Genomic DNA, 20,472 nt, shown 5'->3' on the forward strand with positions numbered 1-20,472 from the left:
TTTCAGACAGTGCTTTTCCAGGTATGATCACCAAACCATGAGCCTGTGGTCCTGGGGCTAGCTGGTCCCATGGGGCCTCTTCATCATCAGTCTTGAGCTGCCAAAATGCACTAGAAGGCAGACTGTGAAATACTGCCTTTTAGTGGCAGGCACTTTCACAGGTCCCCTAGGCATGTCCTACCAAGGGGCAGGTAGGAGAGGAGAAGATCATGGGGCAGGAAGCAAGAGTTACTCCCCAGAACTTTTCTCTCCACTGAAAGATAACTTCTATCTTGCAATGACATGAGAGGAAGGGCTGGGCAGAAATCCCTTGGTGTGAGTCTGTCTGATGCATGGGGTAGCCAGTATAAATGATTGAAATGGACCTTCCTGATGTTCAGTAACCAGCCCTGGCCCCATGGCTAACTTGACTCACTTCTCAGGGTTGGCTGGCCACTGGCACACTGCATCACACCTGGCCTTGACTCTCCTCTGGGCTCCATATGATGCTTTTTTAGCCCTGCAAGGTAATCATTACCACATGGTTCTTTTTAGTCCCACGTATCTGAAATACTGTGCATGGGGTGCTCCAGAGAAATGTTTTTGTGCAATGAAACTTAGGGTAGGCATGCCTTGGAGGGAGGTGATGCCCTGAAAGCATGTGGGACTGTTTGAGGGTTCAAAACTCGATAGGATAGCGTTGGAGGGCTGAGGGAACCAAATCTGGTTCATACCACCATTTGGGACAGACACTGGAGTGAACTATGACCACAACTGTGACCGGGCATTTCTTGGAGCCCAAGGTTGACCAGTCTGGAGCAGAGCCATGCAAGGAGACACCAGTTTAGCAGCGTGAACAACCACAGATCCAGTGATCAAGCTCGTCCCTGGCCCTTCCTAGTGCAGAATGTATAGATTTTTGCATTTTTGATGTAGGGGTATTGGATTTAAACTTAAAAGGGGAGGTTAAAGTTGAATATGAGATTTATTGGATAGTAGGATAGGTACCAAAGGATCGATAAAGCGTCTTTACTAGGAACAGTGACTGCAAACAGAGACCAGCTCTGCGCTGGGAATATGTGGATGGAAGATCTAACAGGTCATTCAAATTTCTGATTCTATTTGATAAGCTGTTCCCTATCAACCACGTTGCAGGTGCTCAGCATCCATTTTCAGGATATGGCCCATTTGGAAATTCACCAACTCACCTTATGATACAACACTGGTCCTTGTTGTTGCGCTGCATGTTGAAGTAGCAGTTGTCAGCAATTGCAAAGATGTGTGGTGGCATCTCGCCAATCTTTTTGTTGGTGTACAGGCGTATCTGCTCAGGTGAGTAGATGGGTAGGAGCTGGTAGGGGTTTACTGCCACCAGTATTGAACCAGTGTATGTCTGGAGAAGAAGCACATGAAGGTTTATGGGGACAGTGAGATGTAGCTGAGAGGCTTTGGCAGTTTGGATGGAGTGTGGAGGCCAGAAAAATCAAGGTTTTTCAAAAGCTGGATGAAAGATGATGTTCAAGTCAAAGATGCTTGCAGGGTGGAGCCTGGAGCAAAATTGGAACAAAAGTTCTGAACTAGCTAAATCAGTTCGTACTCAGCCTTGCTCATGCACAACATGGATTCAAGCCTTAATTCATATTTTGGATGCTCCTCAGCTAATTCAGAGTTTAAAGTCAAGCTCATATTTGCAAAAATATCGCCAGAGCCAGCACATATCCATACATATTTATTGCATTGCACAAATTATGAGAAACTAGAGATGAAAGGGACCTGGAGACCATTGCCCTATCTCAAAGCAGGACCAGCTGGATCCAAACTATTCCTGACAGACGTCTGTCTAACCTGTTTTTAAAAATCCACAACAGAGCTGCTAAGTCTCCCTCTGCAATATGTTCTTCTCTACCATCTCTGCCTAACCAAACCTCTCCATGCTGCAATTTAAAACTTGTCCTGTGCACATGCATATGGCCCACAAAGTACTGACATATCCCTTCCCAGCTATTTATGAGTAATTTTTGGAAATGGCCTTTTGTCCATCCCATGCTCTCTGTGGCACTCAAACGAGCAAAGCTCTCCTGGGCCTTGGGCAGCAAACCCCTTTGTGGTGTCTTGCTCTTTCATTTCTGCCCTTCCAAGCCATTTCTCCCAAACCTCTCAGTAAAGGACTCATGACCTTTGTCATCTCGCTTAGATGCAGCTCTGCGGTTAGGAGGTTTGGCCACATCCCGAGCTCAAGGCTGAGAATAAGGATCTCCTTCCCCAACTTCAGCTGCCTAAAAGTTAGTGTCTAGAGCAAGCGAGTCAACAGGGCTTCATCTTGGGCTAACCACAGAGCATGAGATGAAGGCTGGTTTCACTCCATGACTTCAAAGGAGCCGAGTCACCTTCTCTAGGTGAACTTTTGGAAACTAAAGTTACAAGATTAATCTCACCTTTCTTTCCTGGTGGGACCAGCTGTGAAAGTGCCCCCACTGCTGCATATATTCTTTTCAGGGAAAAAAAAAAAAGTAATTTCAACATAAAAATAATCCTTATGGGTTTTTATTTGTGTGGCCTAAAACCAACAGTAAGCTTTTGGCACAAAGCAGCAAAGTGGCACAGGTAAGGATGCTTGTGAACCAAGAAGAAAATCTCTCTGTCCTCTGCTGGCTGCTCCTCTTTTTGTGCATATTGCCAACTGGCTGATGAATAAAACAAGTCTGAGCTGTTCCTCATTTCTGAAGGCAGCAAATTAACTACCGCTGCTGGGGAGAGGAATGGAAAGGGAGACCTGGAGACACAAGCTGGTAGCCCCAGGTCGAATTTGTCCCATCAAGCCCAGTTTCCCTCAATCATGATGGAAAGGGCTTGAGTGCAGCGAGATGATAATTTGTTTGCCATCGTCTATGCAACTCTTCCCACACCTCAGGCTTGCTGAAAGGCAGCCAGTAGGTGGCAACTGTGTCCTACAGCGGGGATGCCGAAAGCCCTTAGGGACTCATCACTTTCTAGCCTCATGGCCAACACCAGAGAGCAACTTTCTGTTTGAATTTACAGCGGTAACTGAGAAAGGATACGATAGTCTTCCCTGTAACAGGGGGGTATGTGCCAGTGAAGGCAAAAAGCTCTTTAAGCTCAAGAAAATAATTGTCACAAATCCAAAGGGTAGAAATTGGCTGTGAAATCATGTAGACTGGATGTCAGAAGAAGAAAGCCCTGAAATAGGGGAGCAGAGAATTCCTAGAACAGCCTTCCACAGGGACAGAGCAGGTAAGCTTAGTGCTCAGAGAAGCACTAAGAGCTCAATTTCTGAGTGGTGTTATGTCACCAAGATGCCCAGTGAACCCCAAGTCTGCTTCCAGTCCCGGTTGAGATACTTGGAAGACTGTTTTCCTCTTCATAATTTTTACCACGTTAATTTTAGGGACATTTCCAATCTTCCTTTAGCCTCTTTGCAAAAAAACTGACCCTCTGCGGAGGTCTGAAATCCCTGTGTTTCAACCCCGCTGGTCTGCCCTGCCCCAAATGCAGCTGGTGAGACTTTCAAAGGAGTTAACCATTAGTTGCAGGAATGCTTTCTGGATGCTCTCACTGACCCTTCCCTTGTGATCCACAAAACACACTGTCAGCATGAACTCTTGTACTATTGCTTGTTTTTGTAGGTCATTCCCAGTTGATAAATACTCACAATTTGCCCAGTTCTCACAGTCGACGGCATGCAAAACTTTGTCCACTTTGCTGATGAGGGTCCGAAGGGCACCTCCAAGAAAATATTCTCTCTCTGGTTTCTATTGCTGGGAGAAGGCAAAGCCCTCCGGTCTTGGGAAAATAAAGCTTTACCAATAGGCAGGGGCTCTGCCGTAGCTGACCATAGGAACCACATCTCAGTGCAAATTCATTACTGCCTGCATGACCTACATTTTAATTAGCCCCAAAGAAATCCTTTCTGAGCCTGCTTCCCTTGCTACCCAGAACACCACGGCTGACTTCATCTGGATTCTTATAGGGTTAAAGCTCTACCAAACACTGCATTTTCGCAACCCTTAGAGAGCAGCAGCAGGCAATGCTTTCATCTCCAGGTAAAGAGATTTAACCTTACTCATGAGTCCAAACTCCCCACCAGATGCTCTTGCTATTCACCATAGTTTCTCTTAGTGTATGCAAGCCAAACCATGGGCAACAAGCCCTTGTGGAAGCTTTTCTCATTTTGCTGCAGAAGTTTCTTTCCTTCAAGTTGAGGTCATTACTGAGAAGCACTTACATCTTTAACCACATTCACAGACTGGGGACTTTCCAGTTCTGGGGAGGTGTCACAACTTCACCATGAGGGCCAAGCTCTGCAGCAGAGGGGATGATGCTCTCAGTGCATTTGTGAAGCAGCAGCAATGGTGGTGCAAAGTAAACGAGAATGCCACAATGGTGAACAGAAACAAGTGATCCAGTGGAAGGCATGACAGCGATTGCAAATGACAGCGCCAAGAGTCATACTTACCCTCCCGCCGCAGTTTGTCTTACGAGTAAAATGTGAGGGAGGAGAAAAAGGAAAATTATATTTTATTAGAGCAGAATTACACCCTCCTCAAAGCTAAGGAGATGAGGAAACAAGAGAGACTGAAGTCTCATTGGAAAAGTCATCCTTTACTCAGCAGGCTCAGAAATCCTTCCAGTGAAGGTAAAGTCACACTGAGCTTCATCATCTTTAAGATAGAGCAAATTATACCCCAGAAAAAAACACCTCAGGGGACTGGGTATCCCTACCTACATGGCATCCATACGGTACCTTGGCTTTGCAAAACTGCCATCAATATTTATGACATTCGACACAAATCTACTCCTCCTAGTGCCACCACTCTTAAAAGATGAGATCTAAAGTTGGGTTCCTGAGCCTCCAACAACACACGTGTAGACAGGGGTGGTTTACGTGCCTCTCTATCAGGCTATGCACTCTATGTCATTTTGAGAGTGTCATTCTAATTTTGAGATTACACTAATTGCTGCATTGTGCCCAGCATCGTGGGCTGGCACTCCAAAACCATTAGTGGTGTGGAGCAATCAAGGCACAGTAACCTGGAACTTCTGTGATGCAAATCCCTTTGTGGGATGTGGCCACCCCTTATGCAGCAGCTTTGTAGGACATGGCTCTGTCCCCATCAGACCCGAAGAACTCGCAGAGAAACCACATTGTTACTGAGTCACTTCAGCCCACGCTTACCTCCAGGTTAGCAGCTGCCCTTTGCATTAGCCCTTATTAGTATGACGCTGCCAAACAACTCTCTGCCCGGTGCTCATTCGTGTTCATTATCTCCCTGGATGCCTGCGAATAGCTTGGTGAGGGAGCTCAGAGGCAGAGATTTCGTGAAGGAGCTGGGTGTATTCACAGGCAATCTGATATTGCACACATGAAATCTTACCTGAGGACCTCTGTTCACTTAGTGAGGCAACAGGCGCTTGCCTGATGACATAGAGACCCCAGGAGAGACACATGGACACCACTGAAAAAATACCCAATGTGATCCCAACTTTCTCAGAGAGCAAGAGAGAGCTGCAGGAATCCACTTGGTACCAGCGCAGGGTGCCCACAAACAGGAGAAAAAGGGGCAATGCTCACTGGATAAATACATGTTCCCTGAATGAGCCAATCAGCTACAAATTATTGGCTATCTACTTCTCGGGTGGCATTCAGGTTGCTTGAATTTAGTTATCCACGTGAATACCACATCTAACCTTGAAAAGGGACATGCTCTGAGCTGGAGGAGGTTGGACTGTAGACCTCCAGCCCGAACTTTCCTTTCAACATAAAATCTTCCATGATACCCAAGCCCCAGCCAGCCCTAAAGCAATCCCCTCATCAGCAGGCACCTATGTTTGCATGGCTGAAAGGCAGCCTTGGCTCTGTTGACTCTACTGATATCTCTGGTGACTGCTGTGGGTGCTTAGTGCACATGGAGACACCACCTCAAGTATTAATTTGGCCTGCTAACTTTTGCTAGTTCATCATTATAAATGGCTGTGGCCCCCTGAAGAGAGCTCCGGGGAGTAACTCAGTTCATCTAATGTGTGAATCATTTTCTGGTCATGCCTTTTTCTCTCAACTGACAACACAGGGGACCTAGACATCATGCACAACAAAAAAGGTGCCTTGGTGAGAGATGAATTTGGGGATCTCTATTCTCCTCCAAGATTTGGGGAATTAGGGTTGCCTTTTCAGCAGCCATATCCCCTTCCTCTAGAATTGAAATCCATCTCTGAAAGAAGAGATGGATATCTTCCAGAGTTGGGGACAGGGGGCTGTCAACCATAGGAACAGCCTATGTAACAATGGTGTGCTCTCCATCGCTGCCCAGCTCTGATCCAAAACCATCCTTTCAAAAGGCACCGGACATCAAGCAGAACAAGGAGACTTGATAGATAAAATCCTGGCTATGGTCTGCCAGCTTATGCTATCTGGGAAGTCAGACTGCACTGCAATTCCCTCTGGCCTGAAAATCTAGTAGTCTCTAGAGCCTTTTAAAAATTACATTCCCAGGTGGCTTTGAAAAGGCCTTCAAAGGCACAGCAGGCACTTACCCGAGTATCTGAAAACTGTAGGATTTGAGAGCAATACCAAATTTTCCATATTTGCATAGGCTGTTTGAATACATTAGCTAGTGGCAAATATACACACACGCTCCTCACTTCTGCCCCAAGAATGTGCACCAGACTACACAGCATGTAGCACACTGATAAAACCAGCACGGAGACTGGAATGCTGACTCTTGTCCTGCTGGGGAGGTGGCCTTTGAGATTTTCAATCAGGGTTTCCCACATGTGGGTTCCCTAGAGCTAAGGATGGCAGGGGGTGCAGTGCAGAGCAAGGGGTGGAGGTGGGGAGGACACTCACATAGATGAGGTGTTCTCGATAGCGGATCAGCAGGTTCCTGAGGATTCCTGCCTCGTTCAGGTCCCCCAGGCGGATCATGTCCTCCACTCCATGGATGGAGGTGGGATGCATGGGTTTGATGTGGCTGGCATTCTGCGGGGAAATCCAGTGCTCCTGGGAAGAGAGCGAGGGCAGAGAAAGATAAATGAAATTAAACACCACTGGGATGAGAGGCAGAAATAGCCCACCCCAGACAGAAGGACCAGATGGAAGAACATACATGGGGGAGCATTAACACGCAGGCCACAGCTTCTATTCCTGGTACATGGCAATGACTAAGTCGAAAGATTCTTAGCAGAAGAAGGAAAACAACTTTTGGTTTACTGGAGCAGCAAGAGGCACGAGACACAAGCCATCCTGGCAGAAGCATCATCCAGGGCAGCATGGACATCTGGCACATCAGGGGTGTTTTTAACAAATAACAGGTTTGTTCTTCCCTTCACACAACTACATTTTCACATCACTGGTTAACCCCCTGCCACAAAATACTGTTGAGCAGAGAAAAGATAATTTAGAAGAGGAGGGAGGGACGCACAGGGGTGGCAAAGTCACACTTTTATTGGCAGAGTGTCATTTAGACTGATCACTTCCAGAGGGCTTCAAAAGCTACTACAAATTGGACACAAGGACCCTGCTGAACCAAATCTCTTTCTGTCATCCTTGAAGGGAATGAGAGCACTCACAATTATCTTGGGCTGGAAAAAAAATTATAAAGGACAGGGAACCTCCTCTGGCCACCCTCTGCTGTGATATAGACGTTCCTCTAAAACAGCCACCACTGCACAGAAGTAGAGGTGGGAAATTGAAGGAGAACCAGTGTTTGAGCACATCCTGTATTGGCAGGAGGTCAGGAAGGGCTGGATAACAGCAGAGGAACAGCAGGTTGAGGTGGGTTTGCTCAAAGCAGTATCTAAATGTGTTTTGGAGGCCCCTGTTATCATTGTACTCAAGAAGCTTCTCAACTTTTCACTCCCAGTACCACCACAAAAGTAGGGACACAACATTATCTTGTCCTTACAAATAGAAAACTATGGCACAGTTGATTCCCAAGGACGTATGAGAAGCCTGTGACAAAGTCAGTCATCATGACCCCATGACCCCTGGCCTAGCCAGGCCCATAAAGCTGAAGAAGGGTCATGACAACCTTTTGTACGTACATTGCCTTCATCATCCACAACCTGGATCTGTCCAGAGTCACACAGTTTAACCACCGCTCCAATGGGAACATCGAATTCCCGTCCGGTTTTGAGGTCCATCCACACATAATCCCCCTGGAACCAAAGAGAGAACAGTTACACCCAGAACTGCAGAAGGTTCAGCATCCCCTGGAGTACAACAGGCTGATGTTTTGGACCCAAATCATCGGTACAAGTCAAATTACTTCTTTGTAAAGCACAAACCATCCCTTTTTCGCAGATGCTCAGGAAACCCCCTGCAAGGTAATAGCAGTCGGGCATGCTCCACACAGCATACACCCACTGCACGATCTCTCCGTTTCATGAGCTCGTGAGTGGTTGTCGGTCACAGACTGCATCCAGCAAGCAGGTTACAGAGCAGTGATGCAGGCAGAAGAACCCAGCCAGGTAGAGATTTCCCTCTGTGCAATGTACAAGCCTAGAAAGTCACGCTTAGGAGATGGTTTTGAGCTCTGGAAAGCTTTGTCTGGAGGCTTGTGGTACATTTTTTCCTTGCAGATAACCACTATCAAACATACATTCCCCTGCCTTGGAGACTGGTGAAAAAGGGATGACTAAAGAAGGGTTAAGAACATAGCAGAGGGGTAGATATATATAATTCCTCAGGAGGTCTCCCAGCTACAGTGATTTGTAGGTGGGCTCTTCGCATTTAATACTTCTCAGTGGATTTTATCTACTGTGAGCATGTCCAGTTGCTTCCTGAAGCTGTGCAAAGTTTTAGCATCCATACTCTCGAAGACAAATAGCATGAAAGCTGTGTCCTTTTGCATGTTTCAGATGTCTCACCTCTTTCATTTGAGACCTCTTTGTTTTCGTTTTGGAAGACACAGCAAGCAGTTGACCCCTATCCACTCACTCCATGTCACTGGTGATCCTATAGACCTCTTGTCAGTCCTGCTGGGCTGGGACTATCTGCTCATCAGCTCTGTGGATATTATGTTACTCAAATGCAAAAAGGCTTTTAAAGAAGCTGTTTTCCTCAATACAAAAGCAAACCCCAAAAGAACCCAAAACTAAACTCCCAAGTGGGTCCCACACTCTTGGAAACAAGGCAGAATTATTTGCCACCCCTAACGTCAATGTGAAGAGGTGCTAAAATTGGGAGCCACCTAGTTAAATTACTGTCAGGCATGTTTGCAAACGAATGTACTTTTTCATGCCTCTGAGTTTAATATTGTGAACTTGTGGCCCCACCTAATGTCACATTCCCGGGGGCCAGCTCCACTTGTACCTACTAAGCACAATGCAAATGCAATATCTACTTTCTGAAGTCCTGAAAAACTGCTGGGAGAAGGGAAAGTGAAAAATAGGAGGGATCACTTTGCATGTGCTCTGATATAACCCCTTTCCTGAGCATCCACTATCGACCACTTCTGTGGACAGACTATTTCTAGATTTAGTTTGACCCAATGGGCTGATGAACAACCTTCAGCTCCACTCTGGGCAGCGGCAACTGGAGACATCCAGCAATATAAAACATGGTGAAACGTTCACCATCCAAGTCATCGCTCACCAGGATTTCTGAGAGATACTAACCTGTGAGTGCCACAGGGATGTAAGGCTATACCCAGGGACCCACACATGGAGAAATACTACACACGAGGAGGCCCCAGCCATTTTATGGCAGACTCTACCCTTGGCAGCTGCTTGCTAGGTTTCACCTCGGATATCAACAAGGTCATCCTGCTTCCACGGAGCTGAGGATCCATCCCTTAGTTTGGGTTTTCTTTTCCTCAGAGGGTTGTGCTACAGCACCGTTACAAGTATCTTTACCCAGCTCATAAAAAATATAATATTGAGATCTTTTTCTCATTAACTGCCTTACCCTCACATCCCATAACTCAATTAAAAAGGAAAAAAAACAACTAATGAATGCAGTAAGTCATGCACAGATACATTATAAATCCACTTATATTAATATTTATTTCTTAGCTCCTTTGATCCAAGACTCTCAAAGCATTTCAGAGTGTTCAGCACCGTTATCCTGGCTGCATAGCTGGGCAAATTCATGCACAGGGAGGGTAACTTGATCAAGGTGTCAGCAAGAGAAGAGCCAGGTTGCTCAGTCCCTGCTCAGCAGCAAGCCCTTCTGACAGCTCAGCAGCTGCGTAAAAATTGCTCTCGATCAAGAAAACAAGAATTGTAACGCTGGGTTTTTTTAAATCTCTAATTTTGAATAGCTGTAAAAGCAGCCTGCTTCATATGTTCTGTTACCATACAGCTGAGATAAAAAGGCCGTCTGCTCTCCCCAAGGTAAACTGATACTGTACTACCACTGAGACAACTCCTGTGCTTTGCCTGCCTAATGCACAGAGCACTCGTCCCCTCAAAATGCTCTTTCTAAACACATTAAAGCGAAGTTCTTAATACTGGTGAAAAAAGCAAGTCTTATGGGATGGGCTAAGCTGGTAAGCTCAGAAAGGTCTGGGGGGGTTAAAAAATAACATCACTGAGGAGCGCTGACCTATTTCCTTCCCTGGCTTTAATGAATTTGATATAAAACCCATGGAAGTCACTTACACTCCTTCCACTGATGCAATCACCTTTGGATCAGCCCAAAAAGCAGCAGATATATTGGGGATTTCAGAGTAAATCCGGGCAATTCATGCATTTACCAGCTTGGGCGGTCTGGCTTATAAGTTGCATAACCTGCCTCATGCCTGGACTGATGCAGTTTATTTTCCAACACACACGACAGAGCAGTGGAAAAGTGAGAATACCACCAGCCACTTTACAGTATCAACATGGTCCAACTCTTCCTCCTCAACGCAGCCGCTGGGTGCTAGTGTCCTTCCAAACGCTCTGGGGCGGACCCTCAGGACCTCACAAGCTATGGGCACTGACAACCCAACAGTGGTGCAAGAGAAGGAAACACCACGATGGGTGCACACACAGATCAACACAATTCATGAAGAGGATCTTTAGGAGGAGCTTCCAAATGCAATGAGCAAGAAGGTTGCACCAAAGGGCAGCTACAGCGCTTGGGGGGCAACAAAGACTCAGGAGGAAGGTGAGAGAAGCTGGCGCAAGCAGTATGAGGATCCCATCAAATGGCGAGACCGATTTCAAAGTAGCCTGAAAGCTCCCAGCCATGCTCAGAGCCTGGGACCCCCTAACTTACCGCTAAAATGGTCGTGGGCTTCAGGGCCTGGTTGACGTTGCGGAGTAGTGTCCATTTGCCCTGGTCTCTCTCCTGATCTTCCACCACCTCAGGGCATGGCTGCATGAAAATGACCTTCTTCCTTTTCAACATTTCCAAAATCTTGCAGTGGTATTTGTTCTTCTCTCTGTTTTCCACATTTATTCCACCACGAATGTTAGACAGCTGTCGCCGGTTTGCTTTACACCTCCAGCGTGACCGTGCCTGCTGCTTGCAGGACACCCTCTGACCTGATTCACAATACGGCTCTTGGTAAAGATCTTCTCCTAGCAGAAAAATGCCCACGCACCAGCTGTGGTCCTCCACTGGCCAGCTAGGACGCTTGCTCCATAGAACCGCTGCTGCAGGATTCTCAAAGCAAACTGAACAACTTTGCTTCTCTTCACTTAAATTCTTCCAGTCTCTCCAGTAAGGGGTGACACTTGGTCGGAGACCTGAAGGACACTGCAACCACTCGTTCTGGAAAAACGACTGCAGGATTAACAGGAAGCCTCTTCATTTCCCCGTGACTTCTCTCCGTTACCTTCCTTTCTTAGTGAAATAACCGTCTGCCAGCTTGAGGACTTTCAACACAGAAGACACTCGGGTGCTTATTAAGCCACAAATGCAGTCAGTCCCCATGCAACACATGGCACTTAATTAACCTAATACCTTTACATACCAAATTAACCAAAGCGCAGCGGGAATTCAAAACCAGAGGCCATCTGCATTTTCTTTAAACTGATCCCCTTGAGTAGATCCATAGCAACTGAATTTTAAATAATTGAGTTGAAGGTGTTCAGAGTAGCACAACCTCTGTGCCTATAGGTGAGAGGAGCGCCTGGGCTGTGGGTGAAAATGTGCCGAAGATGAGGACCATGGAGATACCGAGGTCGCACTGACTGCTCTACAGACCCACTTCTGCAATACCTCCTTCTGTCCAGGGAGGACTGTTCTTGTAAGGGCTAATCAGGACTGCTGGCCCAACCAGAAGAGTGCAAGACATTTTACAGTCACCCCAGATTTGCTTTTTCCTGTCCTATCTTAGATACACTTGAGATTTCTCATTTTCGTCTAGGAAAGGCTTTTCTGCTCATTTAGAGAATTTGAGACCACTCTAGCTGGGCCCCAGTCTCTTCCATGGAAATTTTGAACCTAACTCAGCATCACTTGTACAGACCAGAGCAATGCATGATAGTGGTGCAGCTGCTAAGCTTTCCATGCCATTCTCGTTTATCATTATTTTAATGCAAAACTCTACTGATGCCTTGACTCCACAGGGTTTTCAATCCATTCGTCCATGATGCAGAGCATGTATTCTTGGTAAAAAGTTATCTAGAGGAACAAAGGCTTTCTAGGTCCCCTTGATAAGACACAATTACCAAGGACTAATGTCACATTGGACATTACGAAAAATTTCTTTACTGAAAGAGAGGTCAGGTCTTGGAACAGGCTGCCCAGGGAAGTGGTTGAGTCCCCAGCCGTGGAAGTATTTAAAAGACGTGTAGATGAGGCGCTTAGGGACATGGTGTAGTGGGCATGGTGGTGTTGGTTGACGGTTGGACTCGATGATCTTAGAGGTCTTTTCCAACCTTAATGATTCTATAATTCTATGATTCTATGGCAACCATAGACGATGGGTACATCAAACCCATACTGCGCTACTTCTGCTCATCAGTGGACAGCAGTGACAACAGTGAGGCAATCCTTGTCCAAGGGACAGATAATGGATTAATAACTTCATAGGCTTAAGCCATATTACAAAGCCCCGAAACAATAACGTCTCTAATTCTTGTAGCTGTGCAGGTGAGTTAAGGAAGAGGTCGAGTCTCATGGATAAGGCAGCAAGCCAAAATGTACATGAGAAGCAATAGTAACGTAGGGAGAAGGAGACACAGATCATATGTAGCAATCTCACGGGAGATGTCTACCTCCAGCATGTCCTGAACACACAGTGCTGTAAATGACTGCATTTTTGCTCCCCTAGAAAGTACAAGATAGATGTCCAATCAAAGCTAATAATCAATGAGAGGATGCACGTGAAAGGAAGGACCGAATAAATGTATATAAAGTGACCCTTAGGATGGGCTTTTTGGATTTGAGCTGGGTCCTACAGACGCTCTTTCCTCATCAGCACACCTTTCCTCACTGCCATACCACGGTATCTGGAGCAGCGTGGGAGCAGCAGATCTGAGAAAGAGCAGCCACTGTATTTATCTCACTTTGCACCAGAGCAGACATTACACTCCTTGCTCAGCTACACCCTGTACCGTATTTCTGAAGCTGTGTATCTCCGTAGTAGACTAAGGAGCAGAGGAGTGGAATGATGTGCCCTAGTTTATCCGTGGAGAAGGTAGAGATGGAAGCCCAGAGGGCTGAATCCAGTCTCTGCCGTCCTATTACATGAGTGTGCTTATTTTTTCCCTGATGGTGAGGCTGCTGAAAGTCTGTAATTTCACACACTTCCATTGCATATTTTTTGCATCGCTCCTCTGCTAGCAGGAGATTTTCTGGGGACTCGTTAGACAAAGTCACGTGTGACAGCCAGAGGCACTTGGTGTTTGCAGGGCTGTTTGTCTGAATGGCCCGAGCGTGCTGCCTCCTGGAAATGGGAAATCCCACCCCTCTGAAGGGATGACCCGGCTTGGAAATCAGCCTCCTTTCTGTATGCATCAAGGGGCAGAGCAACAGCATTAAGCCTCCTACCAGCATGCTTTTTCTAAGGGAACGTGCTATGCCTTATGTGGGAAACAAATAAACACACTTAGGACAATAAGGGGAGGGACACGATGGAGGAAAACAAACCTTTAGCTGGCTGGCAGCCCGTCAGCAATGCCATCCGGTTTAGATTACAGCTCCCTGGGGTAACATTAGACTCCTCGCTGCAGAGAGAGAAGTATGAGCCCAAAGAGCCACGCTGGACCCTGAGCTGATGATTTACTATAGGTCTGCAGTAGCAGGCACAGCTGAGATCGAGGTCCTGCTGTGACACACTTTGTGCACACGCATAGTAAGGGGCAAATGCTTATCCTAAGGAACTGATGTGACCCAGGCAATAGGTCTATGCTGCTGCTGAGATTTGAGCTCCCATTAAGTGCTACTGTGGTGGTGCAGACCTTATTGCTGGAGAAAAAAGGGAAATACCACCTGCAAGAACCACCCTCACAGCAGGTGAACCACTTGATTTAATGAAAACTTGGGTTTCTTTGCCCCAGCCTGTTTTTCAGACCCCAAGAAAATGCACCAGACACTGAGGAGGTGTTCTTGAGCTGGTTGTTTTGCAGCTATCGCTGAAAAGCTGAGTTATTCAGTGAAACAGGTCAGGTGGAACTCAACTAACCCAGTGCATGTGTCCACCTCTGAGCAAGACATCCAGATCTTTGCTAGATGATCATTGTAGATCCCTTCCAGCTGAAATACTCTATTCTATTCTATTCTACAGGGACTAGAAAGAGGCACTTCTACCGTCAACCTCTGCATAAAGCAGGTATTTAAACTAGGTCAGATGATGCTGACCTAAAGGGGTGTGCGAAGACAACAGTTTGGAGGTAGAAATCTACAGTACAGGTGTCCAAAGCTAGCTGAGGTGGCTCCTACCCCTAGCGTGGGGGGCCCTCAGGGCTGATATTCAGGTAAATTGCTGAAGGATATGGAAAATCACTGGTTATCAGAGGCTGTCTGCGGACTCAGGTCAGCAGCGCTCCACCGATTACTCCCTGCAGCACTAAACTTACTTTTCTAAAAGAGGAAAGATGATACCCTGCAGAATGGCTGTCGATGCACCGTGTGGGCCAGATGTGATCTGTGGGCCATACCTCTGACAACTGATGTAAACCAACCTGTTTATGCAGGTTTTTTTTTTTTTTTTTTGGAAACAGGCATAATCACATACCCAGGTCTCCGGAGAGCTAGATCCAAGCTGAGTCCTTTATTTCCTTACTGTTCGTCTTTGAAGCAGAAAATCCTTAATGCACACAGACATAAGTGCAACACAGGCATTCCCCCAGCTCCAAATTTCAATGTCATTTGGAGAGCAGACTGAAATCTAAATGTATTGCCGCATATTATGCCAGCGCAGACTTCCAACAGCTACCTGAATCCTTCGGGCAGTATAATGTCTGTGCTCTACTAAAACCACATATCACCTCTAGGTATCACCTATCTGATTCAATTCAGCTCTCGATTACACGGGTGTACCCTGCTCAGTTTAATGGAGCTTCTCCTGGATCCACAGCTGTGCAACCCAGGGGAGAATTAGGACTGCTCATCTCTATTCTTTGTGCTCATCTTCAGCTGTGCACTTGCCACCAGCATCAAGAAAAGGTGGGAAAGGAAGAAAAAGCTTGAATTTCTACTTAACAACAAACCGTAGCGCAAGAAACACACATGCTGGTAGTCGTTAACCCTAATAATTTTGCTGTTTCATGAATAAATAAGATTCTCTTCCAGTTTCTCGTAGCACATCAGGCACCAGCTGTCAGCCAAGGTAACGTGCTACACACAAAGGCTTTTTGAAGCAAAGGCAGAGATGCAAGAGGAATCATTAAATAATTCAATAATCAATGAACCGCTCGCTCATTCTGTAACTTCGATACTCACAGGAGGGAAAAAACAACCCAGGAACGTGGCACCCATCCCAACATTTTCCCATGTAGTGCTGAGGGATAGTCAAAGACTCCAGGAGCAAAAATGATGGATTTAATCAGGTTTGCAGGGGCACAATCCAGCGTGGTGCAACGAGGCTCAGCTCCCATGATGTCTGACCTCATCCCTGGCTTTTGGCAAGGAGCTTGTTGTTGACTGTTTGGGACTTCTCAGCTCAGGAGTGGGTTTTAAGCGTGCAGACAAACACAGAGATAGAAGATTTAATCCGTGATTCCTACGGCATTACCGTCACGGGCAAAGCAGAGAATCCGGCAATCCGTTGACATTGCAAGCAGATTAGGCTGGCCCCAGGCGTCACCCACCCAAACGCTGTGCCAGAGCACCGCGTATCGGGTCTCACACAAAAAGCTGATGGCCACCGCTTGGGATGTGATTGCAAAATCTGCTAAGACGCAGAAGTGGAACAGGAAATGAAGACTGAGCCTTTTAGCCCCGTGGCTGGGTCCTGTCCTAAATGCAAATAGAAGAAATCCAAAGGAAGACGACAGAGCAATCATAAGACGTACAAATCTGGAAAATGGGAGAGGGGAAAAATAAAACCAAGAGGAATCAGAGGGGGAGCGCTTTAGGATAGGAGCATGTAATTTAGTAGTGTTATACCGAGACGTACTCCTAGGATTAGAGAGGTTGCACTGGTACCAAACTGGGAACTCTCACATCCACTCTAAATCTGCCAACAACAGTCACCCCTGTCCCCCAGAAAACCAAGGGTGCGGCTAAGAGCTCCATAGTTTGCAGTAGGAGGTATGATGGAAAGCACTTACCCTTAGCTACCCAGAAGCAAAGATTTTGGACATTTTCCTTTAAATGCATATTGTTCTATACATCAAGATTTAGGAAGATGGGGTTAAGGGAATGCAATCTCCTTCTCTGACCACAATTTGGGAGGGATGCTGGTTCCAGCAGGTCCCTATGGCCAGAACAACACAGCTAAGCTTTTCATGTTTTTTTTAACAAAGTATTTTGCTGGTTTAGCCCCTGAACTGATCAGGCAATCAGCAAAGCCCCAGTGAAGGAGCAGGGAGAGCAGCAGGAACACACAGCTGGCAGCATGGCCAGGGGAGCGGAGCTGCTGCCTGGACAGGTATCTGCTGTGGCATCACTGAGCGGCGCTGATAGAGCCTCTGCCTCACTCATGGATGAGCTTTATTCCCCGGGTGAAGGCAGAAAGCAGTTTGATTTGATTAATGAAAGAAGAGTGCCAGCTGATGAGCACGAGTGCTACAGAACTGTGCAACAGATGGAGGTAATCAGGTATTTCCACCCGACGTTTTTCTGCCTCTGAGGCACACAGCCTTTTCAAGATCACAGTGATTCACAGAAAGGACACAGTTTGAATTCCAACATACAATACCGATGAAGGGGAAAAATAAAAAAAAAAAAGATCATACACAGAAATGTAAATTGGAAGGGATGTTTTTCATCCTGGCTCAGAAAGGCTGTTCAAAGAAGCCTAAAGCAACCCCCTGAATTCAATTATTTTACCTGATTTTATTCCTGGGGAAACAAAACAGGATTTTTCCACCGTCTGCGATAAAAATCTCTTTTACTTTTCATATGCAATCTGTCAAATTCTTTTTCAGAGTTTCGGCTGGTGGAGGCAGCTTCATCTTTCGTGCTCTGGGAAGATCCTTTCTCCTTCATTTCTTGACTTCAGGCTCCTCCTCCCCTCCTCCCTGCCTTTTCATAACCTCACTGAGATCTAGTCTGCAATTAGTTCCTGTGTACCAAATAGATGTGGGACTATTGTAAACTGCACAGCTATTCCTGCATAAACAGAAACGTAGACATAGTGCAACGAAGTGCTTAATCCTAGTAAAAATGTATTCTTTTCCCATATAGGAGTAATCCATACTCATGTAAATGCAGTTTTCCCAGCAGAAACGCTTCTGTGCTAAGGGTCTGCATTAGCTAAAGTGGCACTGATATGTCTAGACAAGCCCTACCATTTAAAATATCGTGTCTCCTATTTGGAAATATTGAGTGAAAGGGGAGTAATGCTGCTTTTCCTTCACTGCCGCACCGGATCTGAGCACCACTGCCCTTTTTACACACCCCTTTCCTTATCCATGAGGGTTGTCTTGGTTACTGAGGAGAGTGAGGGGGTCTGGAGGAAGGTTGGTTTGCAGTTCAGTCAAGAGCATCTTGGGGGAAGTTTGTGATACGACTGCTTAAGGGAGAAGTGGACTGCTCCAGGGGTGTGTTTGAAAAGCCAATTCCTGAGAGGAATGAATGGCAGGAGAAAGCATAATGGAAAACAAAAAAAATCACGCTGGCAATGCTTGTGGTGCAATCCAAAACGTCTTGATACTGGTTTTTGTTCTTTAGGTGCCGGCCAGAAGGATGCAGAGATGCTGCAATACAAGTAGCGTCCTTCCAAAAGGAGAAAAGATATTCCCAGATGTCAAAAAAATCTTGAGAACATGAAGCACCTGGATTTTTGTTATCAGGAAACAGATAACAAAAAGAATCCTACTAGTATTTATTAAAACCCGGCAAAATCATCCATATTTCATTGCTTGTTTCATGGGTTTGGAGACTCCAGGGTTGGCTCCATGCAAGACCACCCTTGAAATGGAAACCAAGAGCAGATTGGTAATTGCAGCCACTTGCCTGGATTCTTCAAGCCCCTCTGCCTATCGTGTTTGGAAACCTTCCCAAATTGCTGGTGGTGGGTCCTTCTGAGGGAGGAGGTGGAGCCATGGGCTCCCAGCAGCACAATATCAGCCCCATCTGCTGTAACTCTGTGGAATTACCAAGTGCTTCAGGAGGTTTGTTTCTGATGATTTCTTCACGGATTTTAATTCAACTTTTATGCTAATAGTACCCTAAGCAGAATGAGGAATGACAAAATGTGCATTTTAATCCCAAATTTCACACCATCACAGCTGGGCTGTGGAAGGTGTGAAATTCCAGAAGGCTCTGGAAGAAGGTAGGGACCCCAGAGGCCAACCACGTTAATTAAGGGTCTGAAGGAACCAGTCAGCAAGTCCAGCTAGACAAACCCTAACCTAGAGGTTGCAAACAGAGAAAGAGTGGGGTTTTTAGGTTGGCACAAGATGATAGAGATAGGGACAATCATCACTATTCAAGTCACAGTTGTAGTTGGCAGACCCAAGATGGTTGCCTTGTTGGATCAGAACATGTACAGATACGCACTGTGGACACCCTCAAACTGTGAGCTTGGGACAGTTTTATAGCTAATGGTTTATAGCTCGTTGGGCACATATTGAAGAGACTTGGCTTTCAGAGAGCAATCAGAAGCCAGACCCTGAACATCAGTCCTTTATGAACACGCAAGCACAGAAACCTGCTTCAAAATCCAAATCCCACCAAATAATCACCAGCCATTAAAAAAAAAGCAGTAGCCACAGCTTGATAAAGCAAGTTGGACCTACTTCTTACATGAAATTATCAAGGAATGGTAGCTGTTAAGATTGCCGGTGGGATTAGTCTTTCATATGGACGTCCTGAACTATAGTAGCTAAATAAAACCATAAAAGAAATCAGCTCTGCATGCTTTTGGGACAGCAACTAATTCCTGTGTTCTTGGGACTTCTGATTTTCCTCACGGATATTTTATTACATGGACAGCCCATTCCGCATATGCTGCACAGTCTGCATAGGGGGGATGTGGCATCCAAAGCGGTTTTGTCTCACATTTTATCTGCTTTATGATGAAAAGGGTTACATTACAAATGGGTTTTGTTAAATGTTAGTCCCGGAACCAAACTTTTGGTTTTGTTGTGGCTTTGCAAGGTGCCTAGCATGGCAGAGATCCTGGTCCAGCAACAGGCAGCTGGTTGGTGCTCATGTGAAAACCTAAATCACGTAAAGGGAAATTAATTCATGTGAAGAATGCTCCTCAACTTTATACGTGTTTTGAGAAACTCAATAATTGCCATATACCCTTGATTTTGAGACTGCAAGAGTATTATCATGTAGATATATTAATTATGCATACATTTCTGTAAGGAATGGGCTGACAGAATATCAGCATGGAAATATGGTTAATGCCTCCATTGCATTTTGCTGGATGCAAATGCCGTTTAACTTCAAGCATCTGCTTAATGAGAAAGGGCTGCCTGTCTGCCTTGCACTGAATCCAGCAATTTTATGGGGTTAAAGGGCAGCAAAATGCCTTTACAAAGTGATTTGCAGATCATGAAAATGCAGTGTGTGACCTTAAGAGTAATTTGCCAGCAATGGTGCTGGCAGTAAAACGTCTGGCTGGGTGGCAGGAGATGCACATAAATGGGTCACGTTGCATTCACACTGGCTGCACAAAAGGCTTCCGAGTTGTAGTGTGCAAATCACTGGCTCTGTCCCAGACAGGCATTTTCCCCAATCTTAAAAACAAGCAGCATTTGGCTCTTTCTTCTTCAGCTTGCAAAATAAGCCAACCTCTTTTTCTCCTGGGTTCTGCTAAAGTGACGCCGGGGAAAGGACGGAGGGCATCTGCTTCTTGGTAAAGGAGTGGGGAGGGAGCAATACTTTCAGCATGTAAGTGGAATTGCCTCAAGGAGGACACGAAAATGGGTGTGCAAGGTTAAGGCGCACCAAAGGACCATCTAGGGTAGCGTCCTATCTTC

At 46.0% G+C, this 20,472-nt stretch overlaps 1 protein-coding gene across 6 annotated transcripts in view; it reads right to left on the bottom strand.

The window, feature by feature from the left end:
- Nucleotides 1–8,157, bottom strand: part of MYO7A (myosin VIIA) — a 65,976-nt gene extending 57,819 nt beyond the window's left edge. For 2 of the 6 annotated variants that reach the window (XM_075140283.1, XM_075140284.1), the window contains exons 1-4: nt 8,038–8,151; nt 6,842–6,994; nt 4,454–4,471; nt 1,188–1,372 (exon numbers count right to left, since the gene is read on the bottom strand). In XM_075140283.1, the coding sequence (XP_074996384.1) occupies nt 1,188–1,372; nt 4,454–4,471; nt 6,842–6,994; nt 8,038–8,136 (455 nt within the window). In that variant the 5' untranslated portion in view covers nt 8,137–8,151. Of the gene's footprint in view, nt 1–1,187; nt 1,373–4,453; nt 4,472–6,841; nt 6,995–8,037 lie in introns of all 6 variants that reach the window. The other 4 variants (XM_075140288.1, XM_075140287.1, XM_075140286.1 and 1 more) reach the window with 3 other exon arrangements.
- Between the last annotated feature and the right edge of the window lie 12,315 nt (nt 8,158–20,472).

This window comes from Calonectris borealis, chromosome 1 (assembly GCF_964195595.1).
Source record: "Calonectris borealis chromosome 1, bCalBor7.hap1.2, whole genome shotgun sequence".
Taxonomy (NCBI): domain Eukaryota; kingdom Metazoa; phylum Chordata; class Aves; order Procellariiformes; family Procellariidae; genus Calonectris; species Calonectris borealis.